At 32.3% G+C, this 22,806-nt stretch overlaps 2 protein-coding genes across 2 annotated transcripts; one reads left to right on the top strand and one right to left on the bottom strand.

The window, feature by feature from the left end:
* Nucleotides 1–15: 15 nt before the first annotated feature.
* Nucleotides 16–11,917, bottom strand: LOC140670787 (glycogen debranching enzyme). Its single transcript, XM_072901535.1, has 26 exons — nt 11,557–11,917; nt 10,445–10,676; nt 9,677–9,797; nt 9,366–9,552; nt 9,078–9,288; nt 8,865–8,999; nt 8,572–8,790; nt 8,243–8,481; nt 7,946–8,158; nt 7,662–7,856; nt 7,436–7,565; nt 7,244–7,367; nt 6,744–7,009; nt 6,491–6,649; nt 6,203–6,411; nt 5,549–5,752; nt 5,226–5,458; nt 5,020–5,109; nt 4,762–4,939; nt 4,268–4,624; nt 4,024–4,171; nt 3,588–3,951; nt 3,302–3,510; nt 3,004–3,189; nt 2,662–2,898; nt 16–2,562 (listed from the first exon to the last, which is right to left on the bottom strand). Exons 2-26 carry the CDS (start codon nt 10,553–10,555, stop codon nt 2,497–2,499), a joined length of 4,791 nt encoding a protein of 1,596 aa, XP_072757636.1. The 5' UTR covers nt 10,556–10,676; nt 11,557–11,917; the 3' UTR covers nt 16–2,496.
* Nucleotides 11,918–12,364: 447 nt separating this feature from the next.
* LOC140670900 (proteasome adapter and scaffold protein ECM29) lies at nt 12,365–22,177 on the top strand. The gene is made up of 28 exons (XM_072901752.1): nt 12,365–12,986; nt 13,575–13,822; nt 13,897–14,015; nt 14,195–14,344; nt 14,425–14,703; nt 14,794–14,989; nt 15,113–15,198; nt 15,399–15,588; nt 15,675–15,820; nt 15,911–16,211; nt 16,282–16,468; nt 16,560–16,913; nt 17,082–17,260; nt 17,340–17,441; nt 17,534–17,740; nt 17,811–17,925; nt 18,018–18,201; nt 18,370–18,658; nt 18,792–19,028; nt 19,294–19,638; nt 19,724–19,880; nt 20,077–20,235; nt 20,321–20,452; nt 20,545–20,854; nt 20,974–21,157; nt 21,238–21,373; nt 21,468–21,677; nt 21,786–22,177. The coding sequence occupies exons 1-28, from the start codon at nt 12,965–12,967 to the stop codon at nt 21,986–21,988; spliced, it is 5,427 nt and encodes a 1,808-aa protein (XP_072757853.1). The 5' UTR covers nt 12,365–12,964; the 3' UTR covers nt 21,989–22,177.
* Nucleotides 22,178–22,806: the final 629 nt, after the last annotated feature.

The raw sequence follows: 22,806 nt of genomic DNA, 5'->3' as shown, positions 1-22,806 counted from the left end.
AAAAAGTTGGCTGAATGACGATAAGAAAATTTAATAGGAACAATTCAGTATATATAACAATAATAAAACTCATCAAGTGTAAAAATATGCGCCTTGAGTAATTTACAAAGTCAAACATTTCGGGATTTTATATATATTACAAACGCCTTTCGCGATTAATATAGTAATAAAACTTTTAATGTCTGCCAGCATTTTCGTCATTTTATTATAGATTATTCTTTATTTATTTATTACAGATCATTCTTCATATTATATATTCATATTATATCTCTCTCCCACTATTTATAATATAATATATTCAAATACATGAGAATCTACAACTTTAATCCATGAGATTATCTGTACCTGAGAATTTTGAAAAGTTACCCCAATAAACATCCTCTCTTTGTTTTTCCTTTTTTTCTTACACATGTACTAAACTACATATATAATAAACTTTTCTATTCGCGTGTATAAATCTATTATATATTAATGAGTATCTCATAAATAAGAGACAATATTAAAGCCTATTTCCCTTCTATTTTAATGTTATAGTTGCACTTAATTGTAAAAATTATTAAACATTCGATATATCAACAACAAATTAAATTTTTGATTTTTTTCAAATAATTTAAACACACGTCGATTATTTTACAATCTTAATAAAATTATTTAAAACGATAACACCACTCTATCTGTGCATCTGGAAGACATATGTAAAATGATTTGTATAATTTATAAACAATATAGAAATTTATGAACGATTTAAATTTTGTATAATGCACATTTATCACATGTGTGATTCGATAGACAGAGACAATTTTTTTTTTTATTTTCGCTATAGTTTACAAGTTTAATCGTTAGAATAATTAATAATTTTTATACTACAGAATACAGTTTCTTGTCATTAAAATCAGTGAATTATAATTTAATTGACAACATATTTAATAAACATATACAAAATAATTAAATATTATATATTACATGTTTAATGATAAAATAGACACTGGTATGCATTTTTAGTCATTTTGTAAATATTTCAATGATTAGGCCTTGAAACATAAATGTAACGTTAAATTAATGACAATAAATGTATAATGTAGTATCTAATATAACGCAATGATTTTTTTAGTTATTTCATAATTTCAATAGATTTATCAAACAACCAGACAACAATTAGGTAAAATAAACAATATAAAATGTAATGCTAGCGAGAATGAGAAATGACAACGCGTAAACTGTTAATATTCTAATAATTTTTACGCGTTCCGATCGTGAAGCTCTATTCTTAATATTTTTCTTATACCGAGAGCTTGCCAATTCTGACGATAGTAATAACGGTTCCAACAACAATAAGCTTGATCTGTTTTGTCGATATTCCTTCGATTCGTGCATCGGATAAATCAGTGAATCTTGCAAATCATCGTTATTATAACTAATGCGTCTCGTGCAACTTATTATAGTACTACCATCGTGATAAAATGTCATGGATGCGCAGCCGGCTTTCGATATTCTTACATAATGGTTATTCACATAGCGATGATATAGCTGGGTATTGACAATGACGTCGCGGGAAGGGTAATTTAAAACGTGAATATTCGGCTTCAACAGCGATTTCAGATCGAAGACGTCTCGGGGCCAGCAGTGAGAATAAAATATACTCGCGGCGTTGGTTTTTGAATAATTATAGATCAGCATGCAGTCCCGCAGATTTAGATCGTATTGCAAGCGGACAGTATCGTTAGGTTGATCCTCTTGCGGGTCGCGATAGGCAAAGCACGAGACGTCATCGCGTTGACACAGAACCACCTCTATGGCGAACAACGATTCCTTGGTATATATTAAACGATCAGTGTATACCGGACTGTATTTCATTCTCGCACATTCCTTGCAGATTTCGTGTCGCGGAGGGAACAGCGGGTCTATCAAAGCTTCCGTTGTGCTGGGACTATACTTCTTATGGTAATCCTGAATGCCGTACTTGTGCAAACTATTATATGGCTCCTTAATCGTTCTAATTTCTTCGTAAACATGCGATAAGGTTCGAGCGCTCGTTGGAGCTTCAATCTTCCCGTCGTCATTTCCCATCACTGCGTATTGTCGATTGTTATTCTTGGCTTTCCATTCAGCCTCGGAACATATTTCGTTTTTTGCAGCTAATAGAATCTCCGTCGAGTCGTCGCCGGCGCAATGAAAGACATTAAATATTGGGTTGTCAAGATGTATGTCATCGTTGTTATGCCTGATCGGTATCAGGGAAATCGATCTATCCTCAACAACGGCAGTATCGTTTCTTTCAGATGTGATATCAGCAATGACTACGGTTTGTGAGTCTGTTGCGTCAATGTGCGTACGATATGCGTGTGTTTCCAATGTGCGTGGTGTCGCTCTTACTTCGGTGGGAAAGCGTACATTCATGTCATCCGCTTTGCTTAAAGTGCTACTATTATGTTTTAATTGTTCTACCTTTAATTGCTCTAAGTGTAATTGGCGGTGGTGAACACACGCAAAGTAATATCAATTCCCGGATCTCATTTGCTCGGATCCTAATTCCCGTTTGATCTTCTGCAAGTCGTAAAGAACCTGGATTCCGCCAGACAGATATAAATAATGATAATTTTACACAAATAATGACTTGTTCGTAATTATATTAATTATTAAAAAATAATGTGAAGAACAAACCTCTATTATAGATGAAGCACTCCATGCTTGAGTGCGACAGCTATCCCTACAGTAACTTCCATCCTTGTTGGTAAGCTCGGGCAGGCCTCTCCAATGAGTAGTAGACGCTTCAATAAAATGTCGCGAAATGATAGCTTCGGTCGATTCAACCGTACGACGTAACTTGTCCTTTTCGCCGATTAATGATGCAAAATACAAACGTGCTCGCAGAAAGTATCCTATCGGCCAAAGCCATTCCTAAAAAAAATATCAAATTAGAAGTTTATACGCAAGAAGAATTTATCTTTTAATTTTTTTAAAATCTTTATATATGTCTAGAGAAATATGATTGAGAATACCCACGGGGCCCTGATGATAATTCCATCCTTGCGCTAATTTGGTATCGGTACTATCGTTAGAGTTATCATAATAACCATTGTAAGCCCAATCTGCAGAATCCAAAGTCTTCATTCCTAATGGGCCTAACAATATCTCTTCCGCTTTCTTCAGTGCAGTCCAAGCATGATGAGGATCAAACAATTCCGGAGCCTATTCAAGTAGGCAGTATTATAAATATAACTATTACTGAATTTTCTTATATAAAAAACTATAGTCATATCCTTTTATAGGGAGGTTCGTCACAGAATATTGCAATACTTACGACAACCATAGTGACAGGGAAGTTGGGTCGCAACTGATAATCCGCCCATTCTTGTGTCGCTCCATGACTATCCTTGAATATACCTCGTCGATGAATCAAATCGGGTCTCAACTCACCCTGCGTTGGAGTCTCGTTCACGTAAAAGTATTTTTCAAAGTTTGCCTGAATTTTGTCAGCCCATTGTTTATAACTCCAAGTTATTACGTTACCTGCGTGGTTCATGTGATAGTTATATGTGTTTATTTGATTAAATAATTATACAATGAAGTATTTTTAATATTTTTACCGTCGCGACTTTTACGCTGAACACTGCCATACGGGAAAAGATTTTGCTTGTACAGTTCGGCCAGAAAGGTGAGAATGCACTTGCTCAATCCAACCAACTCTATGGCAGAACCGTCTCTGGGAGTGGCCGGCTTGCCTTTGTTACCAGCTTTCTCGGAAGATCCCATTTTGTCCATCCAGGTGCCGCAATTGGCGTCGTTGCCGCCGAAAACGAAGCCTGTGTCAGGATGAACTCCGATTTGATTATTAAACCCGCGATCCATCATATGCTCGTCGATTTGCCTCCCAGCGTTTCGTTCACGGAAGCAAAGACCTTGGAAGTGTACAGTGAGAGCTTCTTGGATTACTTCGTGTAACGGTTGATCCTGAAACCATTTTTACAAATCGTGTAATAATCGTTGAGATTGGAAAATAGTTGCTTTTACTCGTCGACTTACATGCTGCCCCGCAGGTAAAGCCGGCGAATCGTCAGTCGGGAATAATCTCGAGACTTTGTCGGATAGGATGTTCAAACCATCTGGAACTTCCTCGGTGTAACATTTTATGGTGTAGAGCCACCACCATATTGCGTCACGGCAATTGAATCTATTATAGAATAAAATCAAAGGACCAAGCTCAAAACTTTCTAATATTTTAAACAGCGTAATTTGTTTTTTTTTTTTTTTGAAAATATAACTTTACCTCGCATTGCTTCCTTTATCGAGTAAATTTGGTATTAGGCCGTGTCGCAAAGTTCCGGCAAATCCGAGAATTATGAATCTCGCTTCGACATGCCTGCCTGTCAGAAGTAACAAACCCCTCAGAGCGATGAAGGTATCTCTACCCCAGTTTCTCGTGTAGCCTGTCGTGAAATGTGGCAAGCCTGCTGACATCGTTAAACATATCTGCTTCGTTTCTCCATCGTAGATTTTAGTCTTCGGCTTAGGCTGATTGAGATTCGGCGATAAATCTGGCAGTTGTGACGATCTAACAACGCCGCCCACTTGTACCGAGACCAAGCTCAGTAACTTAATAAACGTAGTTCCATTCTTTACAAAGCTGAAATAATAGTTGTTTTAATTAATAGCAGATGAAATATAAAATACACGATTAATTCTTTTCATTTTTATATACTTGAACAAAAATGAAGAATTTATTTTAACAAGTCAATTTGAAATATTTAGACCTATACTTACTCTGACATTAGACTGTAGCAATGATCTAAAAGATTCATGTAAATATTCACGATTATAACATCAAAATAACTCGGCACCAAGTATCTCGGAATTAATTTGAATGGTTCCAACGTTTGCTCGAACCATATCCCAAGGGGTTTAGTACCATCATCTTCTTTCAGACGTTGCCACACATAATCTGTCAATTTTTCAAACTGTTTTCATCGCACGCTCTTGTTATTGCTATGCAGAGTTATTTATGAAAAACAATTGTATTACCTATCATCCAGTTACCCTGTCTAAGATTGGCACACAGAGGATGTCCTAGATCGTTATTCGGACGAATATCAGCCAGTAAGGATACAATACCTGATTTTAAAAACGAGCATTTGTTAAACAATATGAGTGTATAATATATATGCTAAATAAAATTATATAAATCTTAGAATTATAAAAAAAATATATAAAGTGTATATTCATAACACCTTGTAATCCAGCGTACACCAAAGGTCCGTATCCCGGTATATTGTACACCCCAAATCTACCGCAAGTTTCGTCTCGTTCCTCCTGATCGCACCTATATAAAACTTTATTCAAATCCTCAAAATCCAGACGAGAGATTATATCATGTAAATCAGATTTCTCGTTCGAAGTAATCTGCGAAATAGTATTTTGAAGTTTCAGTAAGGCAGGTTTTATATTCGCGTGGAGCGATACTCTGAAATTAAATTTAATATACAAGTTAATATACTAGATTTATCCTTAGACTCGGTATATTTTAGGGTAAGAAAATTTTGTATATATATACCGTATAGCTATAACAGAACCGGGTTGGAAATTTACGAAATTGAGTTGGGTGTTCTTAGGATCGCCGGAATCGACCTTCTCGATTATCGTAGAGTCGCAGCATTGTATGTGCTGTTTAAGATTTAAAGTATATTCGCTTAATCCGTTTATGAACTTTTCATTTTTCATATATTTTTCTGGTAAGCAAAAAGGTGACTTCCCATTTCTGTAAACCAATATTTATATGAATTAATAAACTATTTTTAGATTTCTCTCTTGAAAACTTGAGAATAATGAGAAATATAAAAAGAATATTCTCTAAAAGTAATGATTGAACCTCGAAAGGAACATGTTAAAAAGGTAATTTCTTAATTTTAATCTTTTTTAAACAATCGAATTTTTATTCGAGATTAATAAGAAAATATTTTTTTTGTATCTTTCGTTGATAAGTATTCAGAAAAAAATCGATGTGGGATCATCTAAAGTATTTACGGAAAAGAAAAATAAAAACTGAAAATGACGATAACTCAGGAAATAATAAAGTTAAGGAGCTGAAATTTTGAGGAAAATTTTTTTTATAATAAGAAAGTCCAAGTATTATTTGAAAAATCGTCGGGGGCACTTTTTGTATGCTTATCCGGCTATAGCCTTTAATTAATAAATTTTCCTCACTTACTTGACATCCACATGCAAAAGTGATGCTTCCAAAATAATTTCCTCCACTATACCCTCCACTATCAAAGGTCTTATGTGTCTTCTCAGGTCATGAGTGTTCGAATCCGGATGTTGAAATGCTGTGAACGCGACCAGAACTACACTCTCGTGACTAGTCGGTGAATGTCTCGTTACAGCTACTACGTCACTGTCCATTTGATCGACAAATACCTATGAACATAAATTCATTGTCAGAATACATTATTCTTTGCTGCAAATGTATCAATATAAATAATAATAATTTATATACCTGCGAAAATTCTTCTTGGCCGAGCATATAATGTAGATCGTTTAACGCCTTTTTGGCTTCAATTATACCGGTTTTTAAGTTAATAAACTTCTCATCATTCGTCAGATCGTCATTATCCAGCCAGCTAGTGTATTGTCTTTCTTCGTCTACTACATGTATCTGAAGAAAATCGAATCTCGTTATAAATCTTTTACAGTATAAGATTTTATGGTAAAAATGTGTGCGAACGTTTAAGTTTATTCTACCAACTTACATGATGGGGAACTAATTCATCGTAACCGCGATTACTGCCACTGGCACAGCACGCCATCGATACAAGCGCAGCGCTTGGGAGTAAATCGAAAGTACTTCGTTTCTCCACCGGACTGGGATTGTCGTGAGTCACGTCCAGGAACAGAGCGTGAGCTATGCTCGGAACCAACGGCCGTTTTCGCGGTTGCAGAAATGCTCCAACTGGTTCCCCTCCATATCGATATACCAATCTTCCTTCTTCGTGGCTGTCCCATGCTGACATGGCTTCTGCAATATAAAGCTTCTAACGTATCTTCTCTAATTTTGCAACACTTATATACCTATGTAGTATATAATTATGTTTTAAAAACAGTTTAGAAAGAATAGCATTTTAATGAGAAAAATTGACAGATACTCTTGCTTTTATTCTAAAGAATAGTCTATTTATGATGCTTATATCTTGTGTGGAATGTAATATTATCATGTAGATTAAATGTTTATGTTATACAAATAAATGACAACCTCTGATTAAAGAAGTGATGCCAAGACGATTTACAAAGATGTTGTCCTTTTGATCGGAATTGGTGAATAATTCCGCGACAACGTAGAGATTTGGACGGATTCGTCGTGCAGCGTCAAGCATATGCTGTAAAGAAATCATATTATTTATATAACATTCCAGTATCAATAGTTGCAATATAATTAACGACATACTTCAGCAACGGGGATCGGTGTAGAATGACAATTGTCCAACCGAACACCATCAAAGATCTGTGCCGTTTGTTCTACGTAATCTGTCATATGTTGCCACAAGAATGGACAGTCCTCTGGTTTCTCCCCGTATCTGTAATAGATACATTAATTGCATAATGTAAATTATATATTAAACTACTAATGATATATCAAAAACTGAAAGAATATTCAACACAGATACTTGTACCTGAGTTTAACGCTGTCTCCCCAAGCGATGAGTTCCCTGCGAATGTAGACGTTAGAATCAGGCTCTGCAAAATTTTTCAAAGGATCGCCATTCATGACCCAACCATTGTGAGCCATCAGATAACACCCATTATCTGAATACATTATATTTTCTCTGTCTGTCAAAGAATCAGGTACTCCATAATCAGTAAAGTATCTATAAAATATAAATTTGTCAATAAATATTGTGTATACAAGTGACTTCACAAGGTTTTAATATTTAGATTTACAAATAAAATTATCTACCTAGGAACAAGAGGCTTCTTTTCGCTAATTTCCTTAATTTTTGGTCCATCACATTGTACTCTAAAATATCTTATACCAGCAATAGTATTTTCAACGGCAGCATTTAGATGGTTTTGTACACTGTTGTTAATGGCTTCGTTGAGTTCTTGTAATTTATTCTTCAAGTCTTCCGCGCATCGTTTCAAACGAGTCTCCTCGTCGAAACAATCAGCTCTATAAAATATTAAAAAATTAAAAATAATGGAACATAATACCTGCAAGTATGTAATCAAATTTATCTCATCATATATATCTTACCTGTATATATTATATTTTTTCAAAGCAAGTTGCATGTTTATGGTCGACTTCAATCTGCGGAAACTGGGATCTTGAATTATCGAAATGTCTTCAGCTTTCGTATTATTATTCACATCTTGTGGCATTTCATTGCGCGCCAAGTTCAAGAATTCCACTACAACTTCGTTGACATCGACGGTGTACAGCTCATATATCTTTGCAAGCGGCAAGAAATGTGTGTTAAGAGCGTGTCGAATTGCCTGAAAACAAAATGCCGAAAATGAAGCAAAATCAAGTATGATAAAGAACGAAAATTCGATTATATTGTAATAAAATAATTTGCAACTTACATTCAAGTGATCTTCAGTTTCGACCACGGTAGGAATACCTTTAAATTCCCATTGTCCAGCAGCCACTTGTATAGTTAATTCAAACAATGTTGCATCCAAAATATATGCCGGACGTAAGTGAGGACTATTAATGCAGTTGTACGTGCATTCTGGGTGAGAAACTAGAAACGGACTCTCGTTTGCAGTGTGATTCAAAACAATATCACATATGCTTAATATCTGTAAAGTTTAAGATAATTGAAGAACATACATTTGAATATATTAAAAGAATATTCTTGAAGATAATAACTTACATTCCATTCGGTTCGCATTTTGTTTACAAATTGTTCGATATCATGGTAAGTAATTATTTGATCATTTTCATTAAAAATAGGATTAAGTTTTGTTTGATCCTTCAGACTGTACGATGATTTAGAATGTCCCAATTCCTAAAATGTCAAGCTTATGTTTATTACAAACACATCTTATTTTTTTTATACATGATATATTATAATTGTTAACGTTACCTGTATTGGCGTAAAATGAATCACATTATATCCAGAATTTCGCGCCACCAATAATTTATCTTCCCATGTGGAGAAAGGTCCTAAACACTTTGCCAAAACTGTTTGAACCTGAATGCAATCCAAAGGCAGCTTTCTTCCATGTTCGCCTATTTTCAGATCAGGATCCACTAGTAGATATCCAGATGCAACAGGTTTGATATGTCCTTTGACTCTGCGAAACAGATATATCTCGTTAATATAAAACAAAATCGCGTACATAAATAGCTGTTCATAATATGTAATACTTACTGGTCACTGACATAATAATGGAATGAACCAGGCAAAGTTAAATATATACTCGCTGATTCGTCAACCCATTGCAATTGATAGTAGGTATGTCTCTCAAATATTTTGTCACTTGATAATGGATGATTTATAAAAACATCAAGCCTTTTTCCAAGAAGGGAAGCCCCGAGTCTAAATTCAACTTTCCATCCTATATGAAAAATATTAAGATGTTAAAATAAAAACATAAAAAAATGTACTATAATAACAGAAAAACATTAAAATACAATTTAAAAAAATATGTTTTAAAAGAAAAATAAAATCTCTTTAAAAACCTTTCTTCAATCTGTATAATATTCCATCCAGATGTTCCCCATTGTTCACAGTTAAAACTCTTATTTGTTCATGATGCGCAGACTTTGGTGATAGACCGTGTTGTTGCATATCTTCAGTTGTCTGCAATTGTGAACAAAATTTTTATTAGATATATGGAGGAAATATTGCTTTTATTTTAAAATAATTCTTATATAATCAAATATTTTGCCAGACATTATTGATTTATAAATATTTAATTTATCATATTTATATTTTATCTCTTTCCAAGTCATTTTTTAAATGATAAAAAAATTTGGAGAAAATATAAAACTTTATTAAATTATTTAATGACTGAAGGAATATAAAAAGGAAGTTTAAGAAAAACAATAGTTTTTACCAAGAGTAAGATTCGCTGCACAATGGGATCTTCTAAGAGAAATAATACTTACGTCTCAAACGTAGAAAACGAATATGTACTTAACAGACAGAATATAAGCCTTATATATAAGTTATTGGCATAAAGCAGTTAGCAAGCGTGCATAATATTACATTACAATGTTCTGCTATGCGAGCATATATAAAGGTTGCAGCTATTCTCTTACTCTATATATACTAGGATTACAATACCATAGTAATGTGACAACTGCTTCCTGCCATAAGACTTGCTTGTGTTAATTCTAATAAATATAAATAAGTACAGACAATCTATCACTCTGGCAACAAACTGTATGTCTAGTATCACAATTTAAAATTTTATTATTTAAATGTATGATAGTTATAAAACTTACAATGTCCAAGTCTACAACCCGTCTACAGATATATCGTAGAAAATATTTATAAATCCTTAAAAATAATCTTCTCATAGTGTAAAAGAGAAAGTGTCTTATTCTTGAAACCATTTGTCAACAAATTTAATTGCGCTTAATTGACTGATGTAAACAATTTATTAAGGAAATGATATCGCAGCATTTGCTCACATTTTATTACACATATGTGAGTTAAATCCTTTATGTGTGCTACCTATAACAGATATATAAAATAAAGACTAATAGAAATGTAGTAGTTATTAAATATAAATTAATTAAATGCCTGTAATATGTAAATAGTTAAAAACAGAGATTTTTCAAATATTAATAATTTAAAACATTTGTAAAAGTTATATTTTATAAGATACATGAAAAATTTTATATTTTAATTTTATATTAAATAAGGAAAATTAGTAGGTAGATCTTATCCTGTATATAATAAAATTAAGATATTATATTCTTATATTAAGATAAATAGTTATACATATAAATATATTAGTAATGGATTAATGATCTTTATTAATAAGTTTTTACAAATGGCAGATACATATTTGTAGATATATAAATATTTTGTAAAAGACAGATATTAATATAATTATGCAATATACATCACTGTTTTATGTATCACACATTCGTATAGATAAAAGTAATATAAATATATTTAAGTGATAACACTTTAGGATAAAGATTAGTTTTTGATTTAAAATATATAATATTAAAAAATGTCAAAAGTCATATAATTTCACATAAATGCAATTAAATATAAATCTAGTATCTTATAAAAGAACATATTTGCAAGAAATGAAAACAATATTATAAACTACATGATATAACAATAATAAAATGAATATTAAATGATTAAAATAAAAATTATTAAGACAATAATTAATTAACACATATAACAAATACAAATGACATTAAAAAACATTAAAAGACAATCCGACAAACATTTTGGCAAGACACATTAAGCGAATCTTTCACGACCATAATTAAAATATTATTAATATACAAATACATGCGGTATACGTCAAAGAAACGATATTCAAATATTTGTCGAGGAATTACATATTATGTACGTTATTTAAATCTCCTACCTATACAAATATCGGTGGTAGAATGTCAAATGATCACGTATCGCATATGCGCTCTCATTCGAAAGATCGGTAAGAAAACCTCGGAACAAGTTGACCTCTATCTTGTTAAGGACAGCTGTGAAGGTCAACAAACACGCATGGCCGGGTTGATATGACGATAATCAGAGAATTTTTGTATTACAAAATAATCTTTTTACACGATAATAGTCACACGACTAATGTAAGACCGTTTTACAATAAGAAGGGAAGAATAGGAGTAGGAGTAAGGAAATAAAAATATTTTTTATTCCCTCACTCCAGCTCCTTACGCCGCTCTTATTTAGCAGACGAAATAAATATGTATCCCACTGCAGTCGCCATATTAGGTACCGCACCAATCAAAAAGACGGACGCAGTTGGCGTTTCTCTTGTCTATATACTCAAAGGTTATTTAGGACTCCAAGCCATAGATCTCTTTTGCTAGTATCTCATTGGTTATTTTGTTCCCTTTGAATTCTGGAAGGGGACGAAATAACCAATGAGATACTAGCAAAAGAGACAGACATAGGTCTCAGTCTCAGGTGTGGTATATCTCTCTCTCTTTCTAAACCGGGCGCACGCTCGACTATATTTCTTTCACAAATAAGTATTATCATAATCATCATGAAATTTAGACTTTTCCTTGCAAATTAAAAAAAAATTTAGATCGGTATTATATTGTTTTTTTCTCACAGAAATGATACATTCTTTTCAATTCAGCTTTTTCCGAGAAGAAAAAGAAAATCATAAACCGCGCCACGTGAGTGCGCATGAATTGTCAGTTTCCTTCGTTCATCTTTTGCGGGTAGTCGGTGACAGAAATTCTAACCTCGACGCGCGGATAAATTCGATCGTAATTTAATAGCGAGGATAATTTTAATAATATTTATTTATGTGTAATTGAATTATTACGTACATTTTTTTGATAAAACTGACAAAGATTTTGCGCTCTTCAAAGACTTCACATCTAAACAATAACTATAAATATTATTTATCGAAAGTGTTATTAATTCCAACGATTTTATATATTTTTTCCTTAACTTCTCCTTTACACATTGTAAGAAATTTTGAATGATATCGTGTGCCTATGTCAACATAAAGCGTGATAATGTTTCTTTCCTAACCTCACTCGCGTTGAAACTTAGCGCCCTCACATAAAACGACGTTAAAAGTCGTAGCGAGGGGTGCGATACATATGCAACGTGCACCGTTATTAACACGACGATCGACAGGCGTGATTACGTCGACGATTAAAACGCACGTTCGACGATTAAAACATTAGGACATCGAGTCGAGCGGCCACGCCGCTAATTAAGCGCGATATCACGAATAATTATTATTCTTGTCATTCGAACAGCGCGTTCGCTGTCTCTTTACAGTCCTTTTCAAAATGGCAGCTACGGACGAGCTGAGTAAGTATTCCTCGAGAAAAAATATTCGATTACGTCGCGAAACGTCGTCGCGATGTTTGTCAGCGGGTCGGAGATTACACGTCGCACCAGCTGTCATGAATGTCAACGGCTGCGAGAACGGATGTTCGTCCCTCGAACCTGATAAAGTCCCCGAGGCACAAACTCGATTGTCATGCTGTTCCTCCTGAAAAAAAAACAGCTCCCTTTTTCTTTTGTAAATTTTTATTTCGTCTGATATTTCTTTTTCTCTCTCCATAAGTTTTCGTCGCGCGCTCGCAGCTGTCAAATCGCAATATCCACATCTACGTCGATTTAATTATTTAAATTTAACAGCTTGTGTGATGTCAGCGTTTTTCGTGTGATATATGTTTTTATGACATTTCTTGATCATTGATAATAATGGAGATCGATATATCTGTACGTGTATATATATATATATATATATATATATATTTTCTATATATTTTTTTTATAAATATATAGAAAAAAAATTGCACAACTGAAAATCTGACTATTGTTATTTGTTTTTCATTATGCTAATAAAAAACTTTGGAACATAATATTAATTCTTGTGTTGTTTTTATTTAGCTTTGCTTGAGCGGGTATTTCTTCGCTTGGGTTCCGCAGAAACAGATGAGCAGTTACAGGCATCGGTCTGTAAATTTTTGCCTCCTGTGTTGCTCAAATTATCTAGCGGACAGGAAGGCGTTAGGAAAAAGGTGATGGAATTGTTGATTCATATAAACAAGAGAATAAAGAGCAGGCCTCAAGTACAGCTACCTGTTGAAGCATTACTCCTGCAATACCAAGATCCAGCTGCTAGTTCATTTGTGATTGTATGTTGGATATGTGCTGATTGCTATCTAAGATTTGAAAAAGGAGCACATAATGTATATTTATATAATTACAGAACTTTACGATAATATATATAAAATTAGGCTATCCTAGAATGGAAATGCACAAGCAAGCAGAATTAGTTCCAAGTGTATTAAATGCTATCGAAGGAAAACCATTATCTCATCAAGATAGGTATGTTTATTAGAAGAAATTTTTATTTTTTGAATCTTGATAAAATTTATATTTTGCTAATTACATCAAATTATGTATATTAAATCTTTTTTATAGTATTTGAAATTAAATTTATTTTATTTTTAAATTAAATAGTGTATGTATTGATATGTTATAGTATAAGTTATAATGTGTTACAGTTTAATGCTGATTATAATGCCAGCATTGGGACACATTAATATACCAACGGATATTGATAAACGAGCATCCCTTTTAGGTTTACAAGATAAACCTTATGTATCCAAGCAACTTGTAAATTTTATGCTTGATATATTATTGCTACCATATGGGTAAGATATATTTGTTATGTTATTTTTAAATAATCATATATTTTATACTTACTAATTGTGTTTGTATGACATATTGTTAGGTCTGTGGGACAAGCGGAAAATCAACAGTCGGGTCAAACTATCGATTTGTCTCAGTTTACTGTGCCGCCAGGTTTAAGTGATTATGCGTTCAAACGAGTGATAGGTGAAAACCCGCCAACGGCGGAACAGCTCGAACAGATAAAACTGGGCATTGTTAAATTTCTTGCTGGTGGATTTTTCCAAGATGCAGATATTCTGATACACTTGATTGTAGCGGCAGCAGATACTAGATTCAGCATCGCAAATATGGCAGATTTAGAATTGAAAAAGATTGTTGGGTGTGTATGAAAACTGTCAAAATATGTTAATCAACTTTGAATTTATCATAGATTAAAGATCTGCAATTTATAGTATGATTGTCTGTTTAGCACATTGGATTGGTCTTCGATGCAGTTAGCAACTCCACTTTATACATTATTTTTGGGTACTGATGCATTAGCCACGCAAAAGGAAGTAAAACCCGAGATGAAACGGCACCCTGCGAGCACTCGAATACGTCTCAAGCTTTTACAGTATCTTTGTCGTGTAACTAAGGCGGGTTTTATTATACCACCATGTATACAGGTAAAATTTAATTGTGTAATATATATTTTATTATGTTACATAATAAAAATATTTTTATAAATATTTGTAATAATTTATATAAATATTATTAAAAATAATAAAATTAATCAACTATTTTTTTAGGTTGTTTTTGATTCTCTTTATGGAAAAAATACAAATGCAAAGTTGAAATCATTGGCATTACAATTTACATCAAATATCGTCCAACAGTAAGTTTTACAATTTATTTTTTAATATAATTTTCTATATTTTATTGCCTCATTATTACTGTGTGAGAAATTGGTAGATTTATAATTTTATTTATTAATACAACATGCAATGTATTATTAACATTATTTATTTATGTAGCATTATATTATAGACACAGTTTATATATATATAATAAATTGTTTGATTTTAAATTTTTAAGCTGCAGTCTTGTACCATTAGCTCGCGTTGCTGGAGTAATTTTGAATGGTATGATAAAATTAATCTCTGAGGGCGATGATGGACATAAATCAATGGCATACACAGTTATTGGACAACTTGGTCAAAGAATACCATCTTTAATAAACAAAGATTTGAGTTTGCTACACAATTTGTTCGACACGCTTGTATCTGTAAGTATATGATTTTATTCATAATATTACACAAATTTTTTATGTCGAAATAAACATTACATGTAAATACATTGCTAATATTCAAGACGGACGGTGAGTTACGGCGGACAGTAAGGGACGCTTTGATTTGCGTAACATCTGCGTTTATACTGAACAAAGAGGATGAAAGCAGTATAGCTCTAATGAACGCTCTATTATCGGTTCATATTGAATCGCCAGAATCCAGCGTAAGGCATGTATTAAATTGTAAATTGAAAATTATACTTACATTAATTCCAGTATGTATTCTATATGTTTGTAATTATGTTACCTTTGCAAACAGATTTGTGGCAATGCATTATGCCGCGACCGTGTTTCCGCCTGATGACGCTCCGTCTCGGTACCTCTTGTTGTTAGCCTGTGGTGATAATAAACACGAGATAAGTACAGAGGCTATGAAAGCGCTCTATGGTGTTGTGCATAAAAATGAAGACGATCAACAAATTAACAACAAAATATTGTTGCCTGAATTTGTGAAATTAGTAAGCTACGTTCACTCAAAAATGCAACCGAGAATGCCCTCAAATAGTGGCAAAAATACAGACAAGCAAGTTCTCCCATACAGTATTACCACATTTTCTGAAGTAAGTATTTTATCAACAGATTATACTATATCCAAAAATAAGGCGACTAATGAGATTTATATTTTTATAGATTATTACTTACTGTCGCGTTTGCCTCGCCAGAAGTGCTAATATTCCCGCGCGAAATGAACCACTGCAACATCCTACCGAACATACTCCACTGATTGGACGTTACTTGGAGAAATTGTACAAGGATCAACCAGAAATATTGAATCAGTATCTCAATATGATTTTGCTCCTAAGTCATTCTTCTGCAGGTGAGAAATGATTAGATATATACAATTATAATTACACAAACCATATAAAACACCAAATTCCAAGTTAAGTATAATTATTTATTTATTACAGATCAAATTTCCCTAAATGCATTATTGGAAGTACTTGGGTCTGTTCCGCATTATATAGTAAAATCCTATGAAAAAGAGTTGCCATGGCTGCGTTCTTTGCTCACTTCCACTAAGCAAGATGTACGACAACTAGCCGCAAAGATACACGCTGCAATCACCGGCTATTTTCCAAAGAATGAATTCGAAAAGCATGTTTCAAATATCATGGATATTATGAATAAAAAAAATTTGGAAGCACAACATGGGGCATTAATGGCACTGACTTATATGATGGAGAGAAATTTAATGCAACAGCGAAATGAAAATAAAGATTTGTGCAATTGGGCGACTTATAACGATATTGTAAAAGCAATATGTACGTATTAAATGTTGTATTATGTATATTAAATATTAAATTATATATAAATTATATATATAAATTATATTAAATTATATTAAATTATATATTATATATGCTTGCTTTATACACATATATATATATATATATATATATATATGTTTGAAATATTCTATGTTTGTAAAGGTACATATCTACGCGATAACACGACATTATTAATGGATGCTGCTGTCCAAGCCATTGGCGTCTTGGGAAGAACACATTCTTTACCTTTGCCAGTAGAAGGGAAAAATGATGATCCGAACAAAAAGGCGATAGTAGAAACGATCTTCTCTGTATTATCCAATGCCAAGCTGACTACTAAGGTTCGTTTCCTAAACATAATTAAACGCGTCATACAATTATTTTATAATACTACATGAGAATGTATTATTCTTTTCTCAGATGAAAGAGAAGGCTGCCCTTTCATTAGGATACTTATGTGTCGGTGAATGTTTCCCGCATACTACGGAGATTGCTAACAAAATTATAGCAACAGTCAAAGAGGTATATATATCTTCAATTAAAAGATCATATACATTTATTACATAATAATAAGATACAATATAAAATAACTACATTTGCTGTTTAACACACAGACGAAAGATATCGAAGTCCATTTAATTCTGGGGGAAGCTTTGGTTTGTTGCGTTCAAGCACAAGCTTCACCAGAAGCAAGGGATGCCTGGACGACTTTACCCTCCGAACATGTTGTTCCCTACAGTAAAGAGAGCGATGAATTATTAATTCACGTGTTAGGTGAATTACTTAATATATATCAAGTGCCTCATCCAAATTTGCGACAGGTATCTATACTACATGTTTTGGAGGAATAAAATAATTTTTGCTGTATTAATAGTATGATGTTTTTTAAAGGCAGTATGTGTGTGGCTATTTGCACTTTTGAAACACAACATTCAACGAGAATGTGTCAAAGAACGATTGTCCACTCTTCATCGTGCATTTATAGATTTTCTTTCAGATGACAGTGGTAAGTAAATGTAAACTATCAATTGTATTATATTTAGTTTCATTATTTTCTTTGGAAGAGAAATATAATTTTTTATTTATCTTATGTAATAGACATAGTGCAAGATGTTGCTTCAAAAGGCCTTAGTTTGGTACACATTAACAGCAAACAGGAAGAGCGTGATGCTTTAGTGACCAGTATACTAGATCAGTTTGCACAGGGTCGTAGGACTGTGCAACAAGTTACCGCTGATACCAAATTATTTGAGGAAGGTCAATTGGGAAAAAGTCCATCTGGGTAAGATTAAAATCATAGCAGAATTTTTTCATGTTATTTCAAGATTAAACATATTTGTGTTATATCAATTTGAAAAATATATTTAAAAAAAATTATATTAAAAAAAATTAAGAGATTTTATAAGAATAGATTTAATAAGAATATTAAAAAAAAAAAAAAACTTTTTAGCGGCAATTTGTCAACGTATCGAGAAATCTGTTCCCTCGCAACAGAATTGCAAAAGCCCGAGCTCGTCTATTATTTCATGCATTTGGCAAATCACAATGCAATATGGACATCCAAGAAGGGAGCGGCGTTTGGTTTCGCGGCGATCGCTAGTATCGCGAAAGACGAATTGAATAAATATCTGCCTAGTATTATACCACGATTGTACAGATATCAGTTCGATCCTACGCCCAAGATCCAGCAGAGTATGACTAGCATTTGGCGGGCCGTTGTTCCTTCAACGTCAAAGGCCGTCAGTAATATTATTATACCTGTCAATAATATTATACCTGTCAATAATATTATACCTGTCAATAATTATCTAATATGTCACGTGTAATGGAATGAGCGTAAAAACATGTTCTTTTTTTTATATATCACCATAGATCGAACAGTATCATAAAGAAATATTGACTGATGTAACTGATAATCTAACCAATAACGAATGGAGAGTACGTATCAGTTGTTGTAATGCTCTCGCAGATCTTTTAAGGACGGCAAATGTCCAATTCAATTTCGCCGAATGCGGTCCGGAACTGTGGACGAAACTGTTTCGTGTGATGGACGATATTCATGAAGGCACGCGATTAGCCGCGACAAATACTGCTAAAATACTTAGTAAGGTAAATTGCCAGTTTTTTTAAACAATGGTGATTTATACATACTTGTGTGTGCCAGAGATTTATATATCTCTACATTTATATTATATCTTTATTTTTTATATTAATTTTATATTACTTATATTACTATTTATATTATATCATATGATTATTTATTTATATTATATTTCTATTTACTATATTTATTTTTATACTTATTTATATTATATCTTTATATTTATATTTAATCTATATTTTAATCTATGTTTATATTTAATCTTACATATAGGTTTGCATACGTCATTGTGATTTCTCGCATGGTAATGCTGGCAAAGAAGTTATTCAAGCAATATTGCCTGTGCTACTTGATATTGGAATTACTCATACTGTGAACACGGTGAGAGCCATTTCATTGCAAACGGTGTCTCAACTAGTATCCACGGCTGGTGTTTTATTAAAACCGTCGCTCGTTAATCTAATACCGTCATTATTGGAGACGATTGGTGAATCGGAGAACCCTAAGCTTTCGTATTTGAGCAACGTGTGCGGTGGAACTACGGAAACTCAGGAAGCTATTGATAATCTCAGAGCCAATGTTGCCAAGGGTCATTACGCGTCAGATACAATAACAAAGGTACTTTATCTTTGTTAATTTAGAAATTTTTTTGAGAAATAAGTTTGATAGAGTTTGAATATTTTCTTGACATTTTCTTCTACAGTGCATCCAATATATCGATGCAGATGTGCTGAAGGATTTAATGCCAAAAGTAATAGACTTAATCAAATGCAGTGTAGGATTTGGAACAAAAATTGCTTGTTCGCATTTCGTAATTCTTCTCAGCACTCATCTAAAATTGGAACTACAACCATATAGCGGTTAGTAAATATATTTTAATTTCAAAGACACATGAAAAGTACAAAATATTCTTAATATATAAAATTTAATCCAATCTATATATTTAAACTATTATCTTGTAAAATATTATATAATAGTAATTTAATATTTTATGCAATTTTTATTTAGTTTTTACAATTTGTATACAATTAATTATTTATATTGTTCCCCATCTAGCTAAAATTCTCTCTGCCTTACTTAATGGTTTAACTGATCGTAACGCTGCTGTGAGAAAAAATAATGCAGTTACCATTGGCCATATAGTTGGCTCAGCTAAAGATTCTAGTCTGGATAAATTATTTAATACTCTAAATACATGGTATTTGGAACGCGAAGGTACATCCAAATTTTAACACTACATTATTTATAGTGTCATAATTTCATTTTATAAATAACTAAACAAAAAAACTATAAATTACAGATGATGCAATAAGATTAGCAATTGGACAAACTTTACAATCCATAAACAATTATAATCAAGAGAAATTAAAGAATTATCAAAAAATAGTCATTCCTCTTGCTTTCTTTGCGATGCACGCAGAAAAGGTACCAGGTTTGTATTCCAATATTATAGTTTGTTATTTATACATAAGTATGTTTCGTTGTAAGCATGTTTTTTTCTTTATATATACTATTACTTATTAGGGAATGAAAGCACTATTGAATTATGGACTGATTTTTGGAACGAAATAACGCCCGGGACCGAAGCGGGAATCATGCATAATTTACAAGCAATAACCGATATTTTAAATACAACTCTCAAATCAGCGTCATGGACTACAAAAGTGCAAGCCGCAAATGCGGTCCATACTGTTGCCTTAAAGTCAGGTCATAATATCGATATAGAAGCCAGAAATACTTTATTAAAGATATTGACGGAAGGTCTACGTGGCAGAACGTGGGATGGAAAGGAACGTTTATTAAACGCTCTTGCAATGTTAGCGTGCAATAGCAAGTATGTATATCAGATATTCTTATTTCGATGTTAAAATTTTATTATATTTTTAACGAATAAGTTAACTTGTATGTGTGTGTATAAATATATATGTGTCAAATGTACATGATATATTGCAGAGAAGCTTTAAACGTGGATACTGCACTGCTAGATACAATTGTATCCACACTACATAGAGAAAGTAAAAAAGAAAACGTCGAGTATCGTCGAAGTGCTTTGCAAGCGTTTGCTATGGTGTTACATGAACTTGACATTGATAGATTTACAGAAATATATGAAATTGTACAGGAAATTTTGATTAAGGTGAGTTGCATCAATAAATAATATTATAAAAAGATAACTAAATAAATATTTTATAAAAATGCTTTATATATATATATTAGGTATCTGATAAAAATAATGACGACGAAGAAGATACTGCGGAAGAAAGTAGAAAGAAAAAGGAAAATAATATAAAATTGCAAGAAACAGTTTATGAAGTACTCGGAAAAGCATGGCCCTCTACCAAAGAAACACAAGGTTAGATTGCAGGCTAAATTTTTTTTGCAATTTAGTAAAAGGTAGAAATATATACATCTATGTTTTGGATATTTTTATATTTGTTTGTTTGCAGATAAATATTGCATAGAATTTGTAACTCATTGTCAGAAAGTACTGCCAAATAGTACAAGATCTGTGCAAGTCACCATTTTAACGGCGTTAAATCTCTTCGTGGATAGACTTGTCATATTAAAAATAAATAAAACGGAATTATCATCAAAAGATAAGAAACTATTAGATGAAATAAGTGATAATTTCAATAAAATATTATCATATTGTATAAGTAAGTATATACATTATAAATTGTAAAAGTATATTATTTGATAATATATTTATATATATGCTATATTAAAATTGTTTGCAATTTTTTAAATGCGTTTTCTTTTTGCAGATATTTCAAAGTTCACCAGAATTAGAAAAGAAGCATTGAATATAGTTCTTTCGTTAGGAAGAAAGATGAGCGAGACAAATAATGACGAACAGCTGGACAAGTTGACGCGCGTTTTAAAAGAACTTTTGCCTGATCTAACGAAGGATAACCAACCAGAAATACGGACCAGAGTTGTTGATATTAAGGAAATGCTTAAAATTTAACTAGCCGTGCGTACCTTAAGAGTATATCCCAAATCGAATTTACGTATCCGCACATGTCGTACAGTTGTTGGAGCGATAATAACAAAAAAAAAATTCTGATAGCTATGGTTGCGTGTTTATTTAAATATGTTAATGTAGATGTGCCTAATATAGTGTTATATCGCTTAATAAGATGTAATTTAAAACTCTTGTTTATAATCTTCATTCATGCCCATGTATTATACCTCGGTAATGAATCAAATGATGTTAAAATTCTTCTTTGAATCTTCAGTTCTTATGAAGATTCTTATTCGATTGTTTATCACTAATAGATATTGTATTTGTGCATTTTATATTGCGAATTAAGAATTTTGGATCTCGAAATATTGCGATTTTATTAATTATGAATTTATAAATTTTTTATTCAGTTATTACTAAAAGTTTAATGTCTTTTCTAACTTTATTGAAATTTAAAAGATTTTTTTTTTAAACGATAGGGAAACTGAAGTCCTGTTTCAACCTTCAACTGCACGAAAAAACTAATAAAATAGTATGTCTTTTTTTTCTTTACAGAAACTTAAACTCTTTTATATGTCTGTAGTTTATTGAAACCGAAATTTTTTTATCACAGCAATATACTGATAAAAAAAGTTGCCTTCTCTTTTTTCAACTTAAGCAATTTTTATGAGGTGTTTACAGGATTAATTCAAATTGTTATATCTGAAAAAGATTATTTCAAAGTAAATGATAGAAGAATCAAAAGTCATAACAGGATAGATCTTAAAATTTATAAAAATAGAAAGAAAAAAAGACTGTCATTTGAATAATCTGTAATGTCT

Source organism: Anoplolepis gracilipes, chromosome 11 (assembly GCF_047496725.1).
Source record: "Anoplolepis gracilipes chromosome 11, ASM4749672v1, whole genome shotgun sequence".
Taxonomy (NCBI): domain Eukaryota; kingdom Metazoa; phylum Arthropoda; class Insecta; order Hymenoptera; family Formicidae; genus Anoplolepis; species Anoplolepis gracilipes.
The sequence above is the reverse complement of the archived record's forward strand: the minus strand, read 5'-3'. Positions and strand labels throughout refer to the sequence as shown.